General features: G+C 37.1%; 1 protein-coding gene across 1 annotated transcript in view; it reads right to left on the bottom strand.

Moving 5' to 3' along the window:
- ARHGAP42 (Rho GTPase activating protein 42) overlaps window positions 1–20,653 on the bottom strand; it is a 167,770-nt gene that overhangs the window by 106,100 nt on the left and 41,017 nt on the right. The window contains exons 2-3 of the mRNA XM_050897048.1: window positions 20,516–20,611; window positions 1,888–1,949 (exon numbers count right to left, since the gene is read on the bottom strand). Coding sequence (XP_050753005.1) covers window positions 1,888–1,949; window positions 20,516–20,611 — 158 coding nt within the window. The remainder of the gene's footprint in view (window positions 1–1,887; window positions 1,950–20,515; window positions 20,612–20,653) is intronic.

Raw genomic sequence — 20,653 nt, 5'->3', positions numbered from 1 at the left:
AATTCTAAGTTTGCTGAATTTTCTTATTCAAATATCACTACCATGATAACTGTGTGTCCTCAATGCTCTCAGCATGAGCATTCAGTCTGAAGAACAAACAGAATGGGGCTATTTCAAACTCAGTGAAAAGCTGGATGCAGATGATTTCCCATCAAGAGCAGCTTCTCCACACATGAATACTATTTGCCACTTTGTCTACAATGATTTGATAATTGCATTCTATTAAACTTACAGCCATTTGCAAAATATTTTTCTGAGGCTGAAATCTCACCCAAGTCTCGGACCCCGCATTGGGATCCAACAGCTCAGCTATACAATTCATGCATTCCCACTGAAGTCATACTGAATTAGAACAAAAAGTATCTTTCTATCTGACTGGGCTTTTTGCACTTAATAAAATGAATGTGTGTCCCTCACCCCTTTTACTCCAATGGCCTTCCTACAAGATACAAAGTAAAACGTTACATGGAAAGATCAAATTATAAACCATAGAGAGGCCAGAAACTTCTAAAAGTGAGAAAGGGAGTGACTGCTCTGAGAAAAAAAAAGAAAAAGAAAGAAAGAAAAAATAAAGGCAAATTATGTATACATATTATGAAAGACTAACCAGTTTGAAAAATAAAACCTTCACCTACTCATTGCTTTTCCTTTTTTTAATAGTTAGCTCACAATAATCTTTAACCTAAACTGGAAAGCTATTAATTTGAAACATTGTTTAACTAAGTAATTAATAAGTGTTCTGGTAAACATCTTTTAAGGTTGTAAGTCACCTCATTCTTCCATCTACCCAGGAAAAAATATTTAGCATGAAGCAAAAATTTTGCATTTTTATAGGTTTAGGTGATATTAACTATGCAACTGTATCATATAAATGTTTATTATTTTGCCACTTTAAAATATTTATGTAAACAGAAATAGCAGGAGACCATTTCTATGGTTATTTACTCCTAGGAATAAGAGAACTTTATGTAAGCCTCTTCCTGAATTAATAAATTTGCTCCAATCTGAGTCAGAAAATCCTTTTCCTCACCTCCTTAAGCACTCATAAGAGGAAGGAAAACCAAGACAGACATAGTCATTGGATGGATTTGAGCTAGTTAAACTTTCACAATATTTAAAAATTCCCCTACTGAGGTTAATCCTTACCTCACTACTTTATTCATGATTGACTTCCAAGGAAGAAAAAAAGTAGTTTCACTGCTTATGTGGAATTTTTTTAAAAATACTTGTACAAGAATACACTTAAAACTTCTTTAACAAAGTTACATCTGAATAGAAATATAAATGAAAGCATACTGTAGATTCATCAGCATGGAAACAAAGGGAATAACAATACCATAACAAAGGACAAATCTGACAAGTCTGATCTATAATGTATTCTGCAAGAGTTTCTCAGGAGTGATGAATTTGGTTTCTCTTCTTACCACTTATTTATCATATTCTTGGATTACTAGTATACATTCACTGGACAACACTAAAAATATTTCATTAAATATAAATACCAATCTACATTTCCACTATAAGCTCTTTGTTTACAGTTTATTGCTGTGCCTTGTGACTAGTAAGACAAGATGGGGGAAAGGAAAGGTACAGTAGCATTCAAAGGTTATTTCGGGGTGGGGAGCACAGGGAGGGACAAAATTGTGAGAAAACAGTTTTTAAATCGATGCAAAAGTATTTGGCTGAACATTCCATTAAAAATTGCTGCAGTCTGTGCTAGCACATTTCTGCCTTTGCAGAATTTCATGTGATTCTTATGAAATACTTAACATCTACTACACAAATAAAAAAAAAGATAAAAATAGCACTTCAGGAGGAATAGAAAAAAAGTGTACTATTTGATACAAAAAGAGGGCCAATACGACATATTATTGCTAGCAAACTTACCAGTCGTCTCCTCTCCTCTTCAACAGCAATCAGGAGCCGAGCAAACTCTTTCAGTGACTGGGCTGAAAAGAAAACAAAGAAAAAGAATGTCCTGGTCAAAATTACATTTTATGATCAGATGAGTCCAGTACTGAAATCAATAGTCATTAAATGAGGCACAGAGTGAAGTGAGCAGCAGGTCAAGAGCAGGTAAAAAACAAAGGAAAAGAACCTGAGTCTTAAGAGTCATGTGTATTTAAAAAATTAATTTTTAAATGGAATATGGCAAACTGATTTTCCTGAAACATGCAAAGATCAGTCTCAACACAAAGAATTCTACAATCAGCCATAAAATTTACTTTAGCACATTAGCAGCAGAAAGAAACTGTAAAGAAAAATATTGAGTTTCTCCTATTAAAATGCAGAAACAAATACTTGCAAGATTTATGAAAAATATTCAGGAAAAAATTTGAAAGTCAACATTTTAGAAGAAATGTGTTACTTATGCCAACTGTTTAGATTTAGCAGCTCTTTAGCTTTATGTTTTACAAGGACAAGCTCTCAGGTGACGAGAGCAGATGATTGATTTATAAGCAAGCTTTGAATTCTGTTACAACTGTGAGAGAGTCTTTGCTCAAAACTGCCTTCAACTGTAAGTCAAAGGGCTATAGCGGATGTCAACAGAAACATAATAAAAGTATTAACTCATAAAAGAGTGCAAGAAAGGGGAAAACATTCAAAAAACTCTTAAGGCTTCATCCTCATGTAAGCAAGTGGTGCAAATCTGTCTAGAAAAAAAATCTGTCTTTCCATTTATATTACTTTCTCAAGTGCATATGGGTTATTCAGAATTCAGCATCACAGTTCCACAGACAAAAATGCCAGAGAATCATGTGAAGAGAGCTAATTAGCTCTTTTTACTTTCTCCTGATGCATCTAGCAGTAATTGCTGCCAATGACAGGATGCTAAATTTCATGGTTTAAAGCTCTGATCTCAGAATGCAGATTCATAAATCCTACAGCTTCTTACAACAAACTTGAGGCAATCTAAATCATCTCTTAAAGAGGAAAAAAAACAAGGAAACAAAACTTGTAGAATTTCTCAAAAGAACAGGCTTGAAAAAGTCTTTACAGTTAACCAACATACACTGCTGAGGGTATGCTAACAGAACTCTTGTCCTCTTAGCTATTTTTCCATCTTCTTAAGTGTTTTTACAAAATGTGTCAGTCTCCAATAACATGGCTTCATCCCCTCTCAACTTCCCTGAAAGATCTAAGGAAATAAGCACATTTTCTAGAGGATCTGCTATGTACCAGTACCTTCTAAGAGGGAACCAGTATCTAGCTTGCCTTAACTGCCTTGTCAGCATTCACGAATTGCTACTTAGTTTTTGGACCATACCCAAATCATTTTTATCCTTTATCCCATCTGGGCCTTGCAGAGGTCACCCTTGCATTCTTCTTGCTCTCTTTTAACTTTTACAGCTGAAGAACACTTCGCTGTTTGTTCCAATTTCTTCTGCAAGACCTTACATAGTCTATTTTTTGCAAGTATAATGCTATACCTGCATATCTTGACCTCTAAGTCATTCTTTGCTGACAAATTCTTTTTTCCCCATTATTACTCATGAGCTCTTTGTTTAGTCCAAATGTATCTGGTAAGTTAAATGTCCATCCAGTTGGGTCTTGAGCCTTTTCCTTTAATATTTTTCCCTGAGAACACAAATATCAGAAAATTTTGCCACCTTTTAAGTAAAAGAAATTCTAGGCCTCCTGCACAAACTCCTGAACTCCTCGACTCAGGCTTACCAGCTGAGCCTTTTAGTTACTGACTTTCAGTTACTTACCAGCTCAGCCTTTATCAGAGTTACGTCTTGATAGCAAGAACTTAGTTTGCTATCCACTGAATTAACTCAGTCTCTTAGAGTCAGTTCATAATATCCCATCTGTCAAAACCAGGTAAAGAAACAGATGATGAACTGACTAGTTGTTACCTGAGGAGAAATGTGTTAAGTGTTATGTTCAAGAATATCTATGTACCCATTATGAAACACTAAAAACTAAATAAACAATGAGCCAAACACACATGGCCAAACTATTTCTTATTTTCACACTGATATCCCCCAAAATTTAATAAGAAACTATCCTCGCCTGTAGAAAACAGGACAGAGCCAGTTCATCCCTTGCACATGTGGCAGAGTGATTCTTTACCCACCATTAAAAAAACCTAATCTTTTCAAATAAACTAGATAAACATATTGCTTGAATCCCTATTCAGGGAATTAGGATGCACTTCAGAAAAACAGCTGACTTTCTAGTAAAGCCAGCAAGAGAAATTGTTTCCAGATTATTTCTGTGAAATAATTGGTCATTTTTAACCGCAAGATGATGTGTTACTTCAGTCACACGTTAAAACTCCATTCCCCCTCCTTTTTTCACTTTTTTACTGTGGAGTCACTCATAATGACAGAATTATTTCAAAGAGAAATGATCATACCAAGCACTGTATCTTTGTGAGGCCAGCAGATCCAGAACCTACTGAAATCTAAGTTTTCCCTACCCACATCAAGCCTTATGGTACTCTTCACTTAAGTTTCTGATCATATCATTAAAACCCTCCTTAATACAACAAAGGTTTATGAAATTTTTTTTCTTTATCATCTGCAATGAGAAAGTTAACACTTTATACCTTTCAGCAGCTAAGCACAAGTACTGCCAGTTCCCAGCCCCAAAGTATGGGCAGGACTTTATCTAAATCAAATAGAAAGGGTGCAGGCACGTAAAAGCAATACAGTTGTGAAGAAAAAAAAAATATCCTCTCTGGTCAGGCAATATTACACTGTTTTAGGAGCAAAAAGATAGCAAAGGAAGAACAGCAGGAAGAAGAAACTGGGCAGAAGGATGACTGGAAACCGTGAGAAAGAAGGAAAAAACCCAGTAAGAGAAGCTTTTGATTCATCTTCCTAATTTCAAGGCAGAACCAGAGGGTTTTTTAGTTTCAAAGTCGAAACTTTTGTTTAGGATTTAAATAAAACCAGGACAGACAGAGAAAAAACTATAAAAATATGTTCTGTAAGTGTGCAAATCAAGATCTTCCTCAATGTTTAACACTAATACAAAGGTAGTAATTTGTCACCTGTACAGTGCCTCAGCTAAAGACTGAGAAGCTGTCTCCATCTTCTCTTCCCTGTTGCCTCACCTTTGGGGGGATTATAAAGGTCAAAGTTTCACTAAGAACACAGAACCCACACTCTTCAGCAGCACTAGACAAACCATCCCCCTGACCCTAGAGACACCTTCGTTGCAGAGTCACCTTCGCATCAATATTGACTACGTCTCCACTGTTCACTGCCCAATGCCCACATCCATCCTTTTTGCCCTGGTCAATGCCCACAAAGCCATGGAGCATCCTTTCTCAGTTCAGGAGGTGCACAGGCAGAACAAGTGCATTGTGTAATTCAGACTGTAATGAAGGATGCACGCCCAGTATGCAGACAGAGCTCAGCAACATGGACATCTTTGGTGACCCCAGTGGTCACTCTTTTGCCCTTGCAATGGCACCATATAACTTCAAAAAAGACTTTACCACCGCCAGCTCTCCTACAATACTAATAAGTATTGCAGTACTTCTGAATCTTTCATGTTATTATACCCTTCCCATACAACCCCCACTCAGTCTGACCTCATTAAAAGCCAGGGTCTGTCCCCAGAGAACTTCATCTGTGCTGGATGCTGCAGTGGGAGGTGGTAAAGGGAAGGCAAGACAGCCTTCACTCCTCTTTTCCCAGCGTACCCTTCCCTTCCCCCTCTCTCTTCCCACAGCCCCCCTCTGGTTGCAGACAGGTGACAGCTCCACCTCACTCGGGGACTGGGCTGGGCAGACGGAGGGATACACAGCACAGAGCTCACCGTGGGGCATCAGCCCTCCCCGTGGGGCAGCAGGCCTCCCCGGGACGGCTCGCCCGCAGGGCCGCCCGACACCCCCCGAGAGCTGGGCGGGGGCGTCCTTCCCCTCCACAGCCAGGCCCCCTCTCAGGGTTTCAGCAGGAACCTGAGGCACAGGGTACACGCACCTAATTCTGGATTCCCAGCTCCCAACAGGAAGCAAACAAATATTTCAACAATAATAATCTGAGGTGCTTTTGCATAGTTAAAAACCAAAAAATTTAAAAATCAGAACCATTTGTGTCGGATGCGGCCCACTGCTGTCTGTCAGGAAGCCCAGGAATTACATCCAGGCCTCACAACCTTTCTTTACTAATGCTGCAACATTTTTACTTTTTTCCCTCCCTTCTTTTTAATCAGGATAGACACAGAAGAATTAAAGTGAACTTTGTAAATACACAAGGGGGTGGGGGAAGGCAGAGTCAAGTATTTCACAAAAAGAAATGTCATGGGAATGTGCTGATAAGAAATAAATTCTGAAAACATACCAATAATACAAAGTACAATATGTAACCTAACTTTATTAAATACGAATGTATTTTTAATTATTTTCAAAAAGCATTATTGTTATTGGTGGGCCATTTTAAGTAAAACAAAGTGCTGCCTTAATACCTTATTCTAAGTCATCAGGAGATACTAGCTTACAAAATCCACATAGTCTGCTACTTGGATAGTCCAAGTCCAGTCTGCTTTTTATTTAAGGGCTATTCAAAGGACTTATAAGATACACTTGGTATCATGATGGAAATGATGCCTGTGAAAAGCAACATGCAATAAGTAAAAATAACTGTATATGTACCCAGCTGTACGCTTGTGGTCTCATTCATCACAATTAAAACAGGTCGCCAGCTCTTTTCTCTGGAGTGTTCCCAACCCAGCAATAATTTGCTGCAAAATTTCCCTTGTTCAGGAGAAATAGCTCCCATTACTTTATTTAAAAAAAACAAACACACACATAAAAAAAACCAAACTCTCTTTATTTTTAAATGAAAAGTCTTTCAATTAATTTGTTTCATAAGGAAGCAAACTAACAGTACCAACAGCTTAAACCTTAACAGTGTAGATCAACAATGTCTTTTTTTTTTCCAGAAGATGCATGTGTTTCATTTGGTTTTTTATCCCTACCATTTCATACATACGGTACAGCTCCACAAACAGCTACACTTGCATAATCAAGAGAACTGAAGCTTAGTGTAGGACTGAGTGAATGAGGGAGAAAAGAAAAAAGGATAAAAATGTATTTATCTGAATTTATAGAATGCATTATTAAGAATATGCCTCATTTATGATCTAGAATTCTGGTTTAATGCATTAAAATCAACCCCGTGGTTCAAAGGAAAAAACCCATGTACTTACTAAACTTTATGAACTTTTTGTTATATACTTGTGTAGAGAATGTATCACCTTAAAACAACACGCCTACAGACATCATTGAAGCTACTCTATCAATAATTAGCTTAGTACTAAAGAGTACAGTGTTAACTGCACTGGTAAATGTTACATACAATAGGTGTGATGCCATCTGTATTTAATGAGAAAAGGAAAGCAACATGTATGAACCTAGAAGTAGTTTTATATGACCAATACTGAATTCAAAGACATAAAGCCCAGTTTGGAAGGTAATGTTCAACTCAAGATAGAAAGGAAAGTTACTGTGGAAGAAAGAATAAAAATAAATGTTCTTTTCTGTGAAATGGACTGTTGGTTTAACTTATACTTACACATACAGTCTTAAACAATGCATAGGCAATTATTAAATACTCTAAAGTACACTAAACAACATTTTACAGTATTCTAAGCAGATATCACCACTATCTTCAGATACGTGAACACCAGCATGGAAAAAATATACATATGGAAATATGCCATTTGTTCTTACGACATCTTGCTCTGTAAGAGGCAAAAATGTGCAAGCCTGTCAGAGATTTCCTTATATCTTCCTGAGCTGACTGGGGAAATGCCAGGACTGTGCTGTACATTGCTCCCGACACACTTTGGCAGAAAGGTCAGTCAAGTGCATCCTCTCTGCAGAACTGGTCATATCTAGCACAGACGTGCTATAGCAGGCTCTGAATTCATGCTTGAGCACGAACTTCAACTAAAGCCTCCAAGGGAGTTTTTCCCAGTAAGTAATACATTACCGCATCAGAATTCAAGATGGACCTAAGACCCATAAGGAAATTTCCTAAGGGTTAACACTTGTTTACTAGACTTCAGCGACAAAGCAGAATAAATGTAAGACCCATGAGTGCTGGGAGAACTGGGAGAAGATACTTTCTTTTCCAATTCTAAAATGAAAGTAAGCATTATTTGCAGCCACAAATGCTATTACAAGCAGTTTTTCAAAAAACCACGACATCAAATAAAATTTCTATCCTTCTTTCTGTGGCTTTAAGCCATGTTGAAAAAGTACGGGGCGGGGGGGGGGGGGAGGGGGAAGTAGGACAAGAGGAGCAACAGATGGTTTCCTGATCAGACAGAAAAATCACAAATTTCAGATTAACACTGACAAGCCACCACAAGTATCTGGAATAAAGAGACAATAATCTGCTTTCTCAGTACTTTCTACCCAACAAGAATTGCAGATGTCATAAAAGCCACATGGGTTCTGTAGTGTACATCTGAAGGTAACCAAACTGGATGTCTCAAAATGTCACCACTATGGCAAGTTTTCAACATGCCAAAAGGTAAATCCAAAGGAGAACTGTCTTGAAATAAGGCTCCCAAAGCCTCCCATTCTCTTTGTCTTTCAATATGTTGGCTATGAATTTAAATATAGCCTTATCTTATACAACACAGATTTCCTTTACCACTGTCACAACCTGGACTGATTTGTTAACAATTCTTTTTCTTTCTTTTTTTCTACTGAATAAAGCCTATAAAACATTAGAAGTGTACAATTATCTACAGATTTAAATGGAATTACAGTTTAGCCCAAAGGCAACAAGCCGCAGGATCAATACCTTAGTCTGCAAACTGAAATAAAGAATAATTTGTGCAATTTATAAATATTTCATAACCAATGTTGACTGGGTTTGAGTACCACCATAATATAATTAAAAAAATAGTAGTGTAAGACAACTGCAACATATTCCTACAGAAAACAGTATTTTTTTTTTTTTTTTTTTAACAGATTTTCAGAAAAGCCATATTTGGACAAGTACATGTCTGCTAAATCTTCCCAATTATTGCTCCGGTTTTCATTTTTCTTTGGCTGCTGCTATTTCCTCTGCCACTTCTACCCTAGGTCCACTTCCCTCACTTTCCAACTGGCAACATTTTTGGAGAAACTTCAGTTTGGAAGACTGAGCTCAGTACCATAAGTAATATTTACTGGGAAAGCAGATGAGAAGACAAAAGAAGGGGAGAGGAGTGCAGGATTTGAAAATGTTGTTGTTCTTATCAATTTCATTCTCTTCTGGGTTTCATTCCCAAGATATTAGAGGAAACAGAGTAACTGCTTTGTTTTGTTTAGGTTTAAGGTAATATTGCTTAGGTATTTATGTAAATTCCAATTTGTAAGCTAACAGCACGTCAGATGTGCTTTAACTTTAAGCTGAGTATTGGTGTCAAAAGATAAATTATGTTAGAAGATTCCATTGTGGAAAAAGAAGTTAGAATAGCAAGATAATGGTTCATTTCTTCATGGGGTTTCAGTCTCGTTTAAACTTGGAAATTAATATTGGATGAGCTGCCTTATCCTCCATTTGCTTTCTCTTACTTCCCTAATCTGGGTATCAGATTTTATGGATCTGTAATAAGGACCTCATGCATTCCCTTAGTCTGTGTTTACATTTACCACAATCTCCATAAGAACGGGGGGGGGGGGGGGGGGGGGGGGGGGGGGGGGGGGGGAAGCTATTTGTACCTTCCTATAATACAATGAAATGTACTTCTAGTAGTAAAAGACATGGGCTGAAGCAAAGATTCAAGTGTACACGTTTTAAAATTACATGGAAATACCCCAGCAGACACTCTCAAATTGACAGCAAATTCTGCCAGCAGACAGTGGTTTAAATTCACAGCCCCAATAACCACAAATTTCCTTGAAGACTTCCATCATGGGAAGGTACACAAAGGTAGAGGCAACTCTGTCTGGTCTGTACTGCTCTTGTGATAGAATCAAGACATACTTAGAGCAAACAAAGTGAAGCAATTTTGGACTCAATAAATGAACTTTCTTACTATTTGCTCCATAATTAATCTGGTAAGTAAGCTCTGCAAGGGCTTAATCCAATGCTTTTTTATCAATTAGTACCACAATATTTCAGATTTTGAAGCAATTTCTACCTAATCCAGACTTTGAACTTTCAACTCTGATAAACTAAAAATGTAAAAATTCCATCCAACTTCAAAGATGGTTTATCCTGACTTAACACAGACATGCCCATAAGAAACATAAAAAGTAACTATTGCTGTAAGAGTTAGATCCTCACCCGGAGCACAACTTACAGTGGTAATTTTGTTTCCTGTGGCAATTCCCACCTTGAACTGTGAGGAAATGTATTTTGCCAAATTTTTTCAATTCTTGAAAATAAGTGTGCTACCTTACAAAAATAAATCCAAGTTTGCCAAATAAATCCATTATACACCAGGAAGGAAAAATATAAGAGATAGAGACACAGAGATGAAAAATGCCTAGTTTAAAACTTCTGCAAAGAAATTACACAAACGAGGACACAAGAAAAATGACAAAATTAAGACTTTTATGCCCAAATTTATGCTTCAAGGACTACATACTGTTCTCCAAATACGATCACGTCTTCCACTACATACTGGCAAGAAGAGAACTTTATCAGAGCACAGCTACTGAAATCCATGTAACTAAAAGCAAACAAACAAAACCCAAGGCTTTTCTCTACTTCATTTGAGTTAAAGTCCTGTAAACTCAGAGTAAATGCGGTGGTATTTTGTCCTCTATATCATAATTTGGAGCATACTGGCTCTTTGTAGTATTAGGACAGAGAGATGGTAATAAGAGCTCCAAATTCCCCATGAAGACAAAACCAGCAGTGAAACTATCACAGATTCTGCAAGAGTCTCCCCACTTGACCTCCCCTGGTTTATGGCATTCAAACCCTATATGTTTTTAGGGAGCGCTCCCCATGAACAGATGTTTAAAAGTCCTTCCATTGCTGGCCATATAACAGGCACAAGCATTTCCCCTGACCAGTCTTCTGGGTTTTGTCACCCTATAAAGGCAAGGAACCTCCTGTCTGAGCATAATACACGTGTGCCTCAAAGGGCAGACTAATATGTGAACCACATAAGGCAACAAATCAAGATCTAAGCTTAATCAAAGCCCAAAGCTTTGCAAGATGTGTTTGCAAGCACAGTATAATATGTACATACCATATTAGGCAACTGGAATTTTAACTCAGAAGTATTTTCATCTTGCAAAACTTAATGAGCAAATATAGGAAGGTACTTTATGAAGGTTATTTTCTAAACATTTGTAAAGCATAAAATGTAGGGCCGCTATTAGAAGTAAAAATCCTTTTCCTCATTACAGAATTTTATTGAAACAAAGCTTTGTCAGCGTATCTAAATCCAAACGGTATCATACTCAAGAATTCTTTGCTATAAAAAGTAGCTATCGTGTCACAAACATTTAGACAAACAAATATAAGCCTTCTACAAAAGTTAAAACAATGCTTTGAGCCAAGACATTTACACTTTCCACTCCACTCCTTTTCAACAAAAGTCTACAAAAAAAGCTACATGTTTATATACAAATTAAGACGACTTGCAAGAAAGTCAGGTTATCTAGAATTTCCAGATCCACTGTCAGCACTTGTCAAACACAATACTTGGGAGAGATAACCTTAAGACACACAATGTTACACAATTTAAATAAATCCAATTACTTGACTTAATGTCAGTAAATTGCCATGCCCTACTCATGCAGAACCTCACAAAGCAAATATAAGTAAAAAATTCTAAATGGATCAAACAAGGCTAAAACATTTCCTAGAGTCCTGAAAGATTTTTAAAGTTTATAATGGTTGTCTATCCCACAGTATGTTAATAAAAACAAAACCAAAACAAACACACACCAAACAATTATTCAAATACCACCACCACACTTTTAACATTTCATTAAAAAAACAGCTGCAATATATCTACCCTGTGGTAGTGTTCTACTCTGATTATAAAAGCAGCAAATATTTTGAAAATTTATCATTCAATTTGGAAATTTATCTATCTTCTGCAGCATGGATTCTTCAACACAACAATTTTTCAATATAACACTAGCAGAGCTGTAGTAGAAAAAGCCCACTCTAGACTCTGTTAGTCTATAGCACCTCTCCCAAAATGTGGCATCCTGAACTGACAACAGAAACATTTTAAACCATCTAAGCAATTTTTTCCATTTTGTTAGGAACATTAGACTGAATGGATCTCCGAGGCAGTCACTGGCTCTCTCAGAGGACTATACCAAAACCCTTCCACAAATTAGTAAATCACTTTTCTTGTCTCTCCCTTCCTTCTACACTTCTGTGAAGGAGTGGAGGCTTTTGGGACTAGCCACAACAAATCTTCTGTTTTCACCATGTTCTCACTGAATAAAGAGATAACGGTTTTAGACAAGTGGTCTTTAAGAAATACCGCATCTCTATGCCACTACAAAATAGGGTTTAAAATTATCGTATCTGCCAAAGAGAAATCAGCCTCTGTTTCCACCTGATGGAGCCACACGCACAGCAGTCCTGGGGCTGAGCTCCATAGCTGTATAGCTCAGCAGGGTGTGGGGAACAATATTCAGCACATTATCTTTTGTCCAACAGGTATGAAGTGATCTTGAAGTGCTTCTGGAGACCTACTTTGAAACCCTAGCAGCTTGAATTGGTGCCCGTTGAAACTAACAGTATAACTTCCTATACTGTAAAAGTCCATTTAATGCAATTAATCTTTACCTTAACTAAATCAACCATCAACCTTTGACTTGAACAGATCAGACTTCTCCAGAGTTGACTGATATCCACAGCCTGTCCGAGGAAGAACAGCTTTAAAGACCATGGAATATTCAGAAATACATAAGATCAAAGGTGGATTCTGGTTAAATCAGAGATTCTTTCAATCCTCTCCTGCTTTCCTTTGCGGCCCCCCCCCCAATCCCACTAGAAAGAATTACAATATAAATTATCTACGAATACAAATCCTTCATTCTAAGAAAACAATCGCTACTTCATGCTCAAGTTTTTGAGGAGCTGAACAACAAGACAATGTGAGAAATAACCACTGAGCAACATAACATATTAAGCTGCAAAAGTAATATTCAATCCTAGCATTCCATAAACAAAGGAGTTAGAAGTAATTATGACTACATTTCAGGCTTGCCAACCCTCGATTCTTCAGAGGCACATCCATACTTTAAATGAAGGGAAAAAACCTGATATTTCAATCTTTCCAGCTGTACAAACCTTATTTGTGTGTGGCTCTGCAGGTGCTGAAATAGGGGAAGTAAAAGGAAAAGCAATGTATTCAGAATACAGCTGAGAATCATTAATACTGTTTTTCTGATTTGTAAAATTTAGTGCATTTATTACTTGAATGGTGAAACACTTTAATAGGGAAAAATATCACGAAATACTTCAACAAATGTTAAGTTTGCCATAATTGCTTTATTGAATTTAGGCCTACAAAGGGATCAAGGACTTCCTGTGTTTAAAACTCTAATCTCTGCTAAGGATTTTGATTTCAGAAAGTACAAATCCTTCATCTTATTTGCTCAAACCTGAAGGTGAATCTCTCAAAGCTGAGTTGATCAAACCACTACCTGTTTTTGAAAACGAATGCCTATTGCTCAAGAGGTATACTAACTTGACAACTCTAAAGTGTTACGCCTTTTTACTAGAAGTGTATTATACGGAGCAACAGTACATACCAGTTATTTTCAAACCCACTCTGTAAGGCAATTCTCTAGTCCTCAGACTGTCTCCCCACAGGCATTCATACTTCCACTGGGATGCCCAACCCTACAAATAACAAAGCTAAGTGATGAAGGAGGGAAGAAGAGGTACGTTGAAGGCATGGAATGAGGACAATAAAGTAGAATGCATTCACAAGAGTCCAGAAGATCAAACTATTAATGAGGGACACAACAGATACTTCATCTTGATCCATGGGTGGCATGGACTTGTCTACTTGTCTACTCAGCTGTTCAGATCAAATGTTGACTCATTTAATCTCCCTAGCAGAATGCACCAGGACAACCAAACTGGTGTCCATTGCCTGCCTCAATCTCCTTCTGTAAACAGCACGAGCTCCAAGGCAAGTGGCAGTCTGAGACACCACAGTTTGCAGTCCAATACAATAAAATGAACTAGCATGAATTTCAGACTCCCTTAGCACACCAGGATGTAAACTGCAGTGACTCATGAGATCTCCTACTTCACATCCAGCTACTGCTGCCACAGAAGAAGGGTAGGACAGACAGGAAGAGCAGTAACTGCATCAGCCTCCCCAGTCTAATTTTTTTCATTTGAATATGCATCTTAAGGTAACAGGGAATAGAGCATGCAAATTCTAACAACCTTCTGATATGTATCTAGGAGAAGAAGAAAACACAAAGCCTGTGTTGTTGATCTTATTTTACCTTTTTCTCCTGCACAGATAAAGACCTACTGCAACATTATTTTATTTCCTGCTTTGTCAGCCTCCTTTGACCTTCCACAGCAAGGACAAGAGCTCTGGGCTGGACCAACAGAATGCCAACCTTCTCTTTCTGGTGCAGATGCTGTTTTGAAGTCTCTATGGGATCCTAGCACTAGCATAAAATAACTCATTTCTCAGAGTCAAGAAACAATACTGTTCCGGGAACAGGTGGCATTTGTTTAAATATGCAACAGAGATAAAAAAAAAATAATGGTAGGAACAGATTTAACAGATTTTAAACAAATACTTCAGGCATTTCACACCCTGATTGTGCTGAGTTCCTCCCATAATTTGTTACTGTTTAACTTTTGTAGATAAAAATAGTCCAACAGGAGCACCAAAGAACTCTGTCCCGTGATTCAGATCTTACAAGTAGCTTATGCAAAGTTGCTTTGAAGGTCACCTAAAAAGCAAATCTTAAAATTTATTCTTCCAACTGGAGGACAAAGAGCTGGCAAATCTAGGCAGGTAATTACTGTGGAAAAACAGCATACAATCTTTCTATGCAAATTCACTCTCAGTCACAAATAGCCTTCTATGCTAATTCAGGACTCAACCCTTCCCCACCCATCTAAAAAAAAAAAATGCCTTTTGTAAATATGCTTGTCTCTAATATGTTCCACAAGGTCAACAAACTCAAGCACTTAACTCAATAACTCAAAAGGTATTGGGATGATGCCTATGCTAAAAAAATCCACCCCCGGAACTCTACCCTCAAGGTGGTGACAAGATCCTCCTCTTTCCTTGGTTTGGATAAGGCAGTAGTAGACCTGAGCTGCTGGAATTCATTTTAGACTTATCTGGTGCTTGGTAATTCCATTCAGAAACCTGGTTAAAATGGGAATTCAGTGCAAAGTAGGTAGCATATTAACCCCAAAAAGAACTTTCTTGAACATCAAAGCTAACCTCAAGTGATTAAGGAGATGACCTGTAAGATACCCAAGTGATTCAGACTGTAGGTGGCTCAATGGCATTTAATAAATAATTCCAAAACAGCCAGGCAAATTCAAGAAGCCATTGCACACCACAAACAATAGAGATATAGTGGCTTGAAATCGGGACTAGCCTGACAGCTACCTTCTGAGGTTTGCAATTAGCCTCCAAGTGGCTCCAAAAGAGAGTCTCCTAACCTGGAGACTGCAATGTCCACAGATAGATTTGTCAAGATTCGCCTCCACACACCTTAGGAAGGCATAAAGCTCCTATAAATTCTCTTTGTTTGTTTGTTTTCATTTTAATGGACCATTGCATGCGCAGTTTGTACCATTAAAAAAATGGAATTTGGCACCTCTTAATGTTATAAGAGATGGGGGGAGGGAAACTTTCTGATTTTTTCTCTTATTTGTGTAGTTTTATACACAAATTTCCCAAGACAGATCGATTTGCTGCTTTGAATGACAGGCTGCTTGTCCTCTGACAGGCTCTCAAAGAGGGCAGAGCAGCTCCTAATTCAAAAGCATTGTGCATGTGGATGCCCAAAGCAAAAAAGAAGACTGAGCTTCTGGCATCATTGCTGAACTCAAACAAGAGAGCCTTCAGAACACAGTAGTGGACAAACAACTACTATTAAAGAGGTTTTTTTTGTTTTGTTTTCTTTTTTTTTTTTTAAAGTTCTTTCTCCCCAGTACATTTTAGTTGATTTTTCAAAGTTCACCTTGCAACTAACTGCTGTATACAACACAATTGCCTGGTATGAGTTAACAGTTCTGTAGATGGTTAGTTGCTAGCAATTTTAATAATCCCATGAACAACTTGAGGTGTGAGTCAGCAAAGATCACATGAGCCACAACTGCTAGCAGCAAGAGGAGAAATCAGCTCCCACAAGGAAAGATACCACATTTTAGAACTTCTGACCTATTACTTGTGGCTCAATTAATAATGATTTCATAGATCATCATAATCCTATTACATTCCTACATCAAGCATCTGATGCTACCTAAACATCTGTCATAATATAATTCTCTTCAGGGGAAAAAAAAATGCAAAACCAGCAGTGACAGAGTGAAACACACATGCCTTTCAGTGCTTTTTCCTAAACAGCACACACTAATAAAAAACAGATACTAAAGTAAAATGCCAGAATATCAGACTATATTTATTTGTCTTGATTTCTTTTAATTCTGAAAAGCATGGTCTTACACTGCTGATATTAAATCTCACTGATCTATAATTAGCCATAATACAAAATAGACAAGAACTTGTTAAAGAAACAAGACAGAATTCCATTGAGTTAAATGTTTATTATTTTCATCTGTATCAGCCACAATCCAGATAAAACAAACAGAAGAAAAGAGGATAAAACCAGGGAGATTCCTGGGGAAGGAATCAGGTGACACAAGCTGGATAATACTAGGAAAGGAGGAGCTAGGCAAACCTTCTCCTTGCAAAATTTATGCCTGCACAGTGTATACTGAGAAAAAACACACTTGTTCATTAAAAACATAGTTTTTGCACCTACCCCATCTGTGCAACATTCTATGTTACCTATAACGTTTGAAACATGTAAAAATCATGCATCTATTTTGCACAAAACTGTCACTGGGCATGACAAACGACTGATCTCCTTTACATTCATTCACTGTCAATTTAAAGTATTCAATCTTTGTTCAAAATACTAATTGCAAAGGGAGCTGAGAGTAACTGTGCACAGGCTGATACGTCTAAAAGAGTGAACGGCAAAGTGTTGTCAAGTCTTGGCTATTTCAGACTACGGAAAGCACAGCTGTTAGTAAGATGGGGGAAGCAACATCCTCTCCTTAGAGTAAGGGTAAGTTACATCAAACCTTCATTACTATGCCTTTTTAGTATTAATGATTCACTGTCATTCATTGTGTTATTCTTGCTTTAAAGATGCCACTTTCTGCATAACTTTTCAATTGCACAAAAAAATTACAGCTTGGCTGAATCACATGCAACTGGAGCTAATATCCATGTTCTACTATCAAGCAGTATGGCCCTATCAAATATTATGGCCCTTGCATTGCTGCAGATCACATGCTGCCACGTGCATTTCAAAACAAAGGAAGAGACAACACTGGCAATTGTTGCTAGCTGTTTATTTTTTAAGGAGAAAAGCTAGTAAAGCTGGGAAGCATTGTTTCCCAAACCCAACTTACTGGCAAATATCTGAAAATCTGAAAAAGCTTTTTATAGCATGAATCCTTTGATGTTCATAGTTTAAAAAAAATGAAGTTGTAGATGACTTGAGGAACAAGCCAGTCTGCTTATTCAAGAAAGTCAGGGGAATAGCTTACAACCCACGCAGAAAATGTCTGACTCTAAACTAGGCATGTTATATCTGAAAGTGGCTACGTAGATAAATCTGGGTAACTTGCAACAACATGGAAAGATTACCTAAAACGCATTATACAGCCACAAAGAGACATGTAGCTTTTTTATCAAAGAACAACACTTCTGTGGAAAAATTAAACATTTGTAAATAAAAAGTAAGAACTCATAAAAATTCGAAATCAAAGATAGGAATTAAAAGAAAACAAAAACCCAAATAAATCACTGGATTAAGTAATAGATGGATTAAAATAAATATGAAGAACACTATCATAATTCTGTTTATATTAAGTGTATCATTTAGCTTAACTAAAACTACTTCTCATGTATTTTATGTAATGGGCTTATTGGAATAGATGAGTTGTATAAAGACAGCATATAAAAAGGCACAGGTTACAGGAAGTGCAAATAAAACTGAATGCTGTTATTAGAGCTCAAGTTGGCAAAAAAAGCAAAAAAATTATGTTGTGCTTAGTTACTGAACAGAGACCTTCAATTCTAGTATTGCTTCAAAAAAAGAGTTCATGGAGCTATCAACTCAGTTCCAAATACTTATTACTGGTAAGAAAAAACAAAACAAAAAAAAAAAAAGAAAAAAACATCACTTATGTTTCAATTTTGAAAAAAGTTGAAACTTTTTTTTTTTTTTTTAACAGAAATAATCACATCCTGACAGCAGAAGCCTTATTCAGAGGGTGAATTTCCAACACTGAGGTGGATTAGGGTGGATTTCCAATGCTAAGCTTGAAATAGAAATGTATTTTAAAATCTTCAGAACGTAGTCCCTGTATTAAGCCCCTATGTATACAGTGGTTTTGTACAAAACTTATCAAGTCAGAGCATCACTGTAGACTGAAATGAAACTTCCCAGTGGCCTGCACAGTCGTAGATATTCTTAAAAAATGAGGGTGAAGGCAGGAGGCACAGAGAGCAGGATTCATCTATACAAAGCTGTCTTTGATGATAAGCAAACATCTAGCTTGTTGGGGCATGTTAAAGATATGGATAAATTCTAGGTCACTGCTCCAGGGAGATCAAAAATTGAGCCTTACCCTATAAAAGCACACAGTATCATTCAAGCTCTGTTAGACTTGAATTTGATTCCTGTCAGTTTACCTTTTACTCTTATAAGCTTCTTTGATGTACATGACAATCCATCAGGCAATGGGTGCTTTAGAAGCTAGAAATCCCTTCTTTGAAGCTCCAAGTGAAATAAATCAGCTGTCAAGCTTCATGAACTCCGTTTTTTTCCTAAATAGTTTTAAATGCCTGTTTAATGTCCAAACAATAAAATGTCTTTTCTTTGCTACATTTAGGTTACAAATAAAATGAAAGTTGTCTTTGTCCTCAGTCACCTCATTTTAAATGCAAAATCTTATGTCTTTAAAAAAGTTATTGACCAAATCTAAGACATATAACTGAGATACTGTAGATTTAGTTGAAATGCATAAAATCTGTACAAGCTAACTTTAACAGCCAAGAAATAATATATAGAATGCCAAAGAGCACATATACACCATTCATTTTTTGTCTCTTTCCAAGCTTGACACACCTGAAGAATGTATGCAGTTTTATATCTGAACAGAAGCTGCTCAGTGGTTGCACTCCCCTACTTCTATGTTAGTAAAACTAAACCTCCCCTCCCGCCCCCCTGCCAAAGGTTAAGGTAGGGTGAGGATGATGCAAACCTTGCCAGTGAAAGCAAGCAGCTCAGACCTTTTGTCCATTGATTAGTAACTCAGTCAGGAAAAGGTAAATATTGAAGGGAGAGGAGACTTGAAAATAGGTTATAATAAGAGATACGCTTGGAAAAGCCTAAATCTGAGTTTCCTCTCTGCATTACATAGATCTTGTTTAAAAAATACTAACAAGTCCTATGTTCTCTCTTGTACTGCCAATTTATTTATTTTTATAAGCAACTAGTCTTTAACAACCATATTGCTTCCTCTCAGACGTTTTGGGAGAGACATGGGGGCAATGTGGTACGTAAGACTCATGACACTGAACTTAGCCATTCCAAAAACGGATTATAATCCAAGTTTCTCACCAACGGGAACTGCTGCGCTACTGTCCAAAAGCATCACTGCAACCGTGGCAATGCCTTGCAGTAAAGAGTGGCTGAATTTCTGAATCCTGGAAATCTTTCCAGGATTAGTTTGCTGAAGGAAGAATATTTTGATGATATTAAAGAGGCTTACGTTCAAGACAAGCTGAGCTGTTCAGTTCTGCGAATGCAGAAGTTCTGGGTGTGCGCAGAGGCAGAACATTAAGCAGCTAGTAAATTTTACTGGCAAAAGTTCAGACAACTATATACTTAGGAATGCACAAGTTGTAAAGAACATATTCCTGTTCTTAGACCCTTAAATACTTCCTGTGTCTTACTAGGCACTTAAGTGTTTTTTGCAGACCCATGTTATTTCATAGGAAACTTGTGTACCTTTCAGTATCCCAATGAAAACTGGCTGCAAATTAAAAAAAGCAGCAGAATTTAGAAGATTCACAGTTGAGTCAGTTGACAAAGTACTGCTGAATACTTTCCTCTATAATGAACCAAGCTATGTCATGAAGACATAGTTTTTTGACATGTATTTTTAAAGTCTTGCATGATTTCTACTTACTGAAATTTTTCTATTTTTGTTACATGCTCTATTTAAAAAAAAAAAAACAAACCTGTGAACTGCCCCACTATATTTGTGGTATTATATTAAATACATAAGAAACAATACGTCACTGCAACCAGAGCACAGAACATACTTACCAATATTAATTTCATCATCAGTTTCAGCATCTCCAATACACTCAAACTGGAAATCTTGTAAAGACTGTGAAAATTTTTGCACTGCCATGGATAAATCTAAAATTCAAGAAAAAGGAAAAAAGAAGAAAATCAGAATTA

The sequence above is a fragment of the Gymnogyps californianus genome, chromosome 1 (genome assembly GCF_018139145.2).
Source record: "Gymnogyps californianus isolate 813 chromosome 1, ASM1813914v2, whole genome shotgun sequence".
Taxonomy (NCBI): Eukaryota; Metazoa; Chordata; class Aves; order Accipitriformes; family Cathartidae; genus Gymnogyps; species Gymnogyps californianus.
This window is presented reverse-complemented; position numbering and strand designations above follow the sequence as displayed.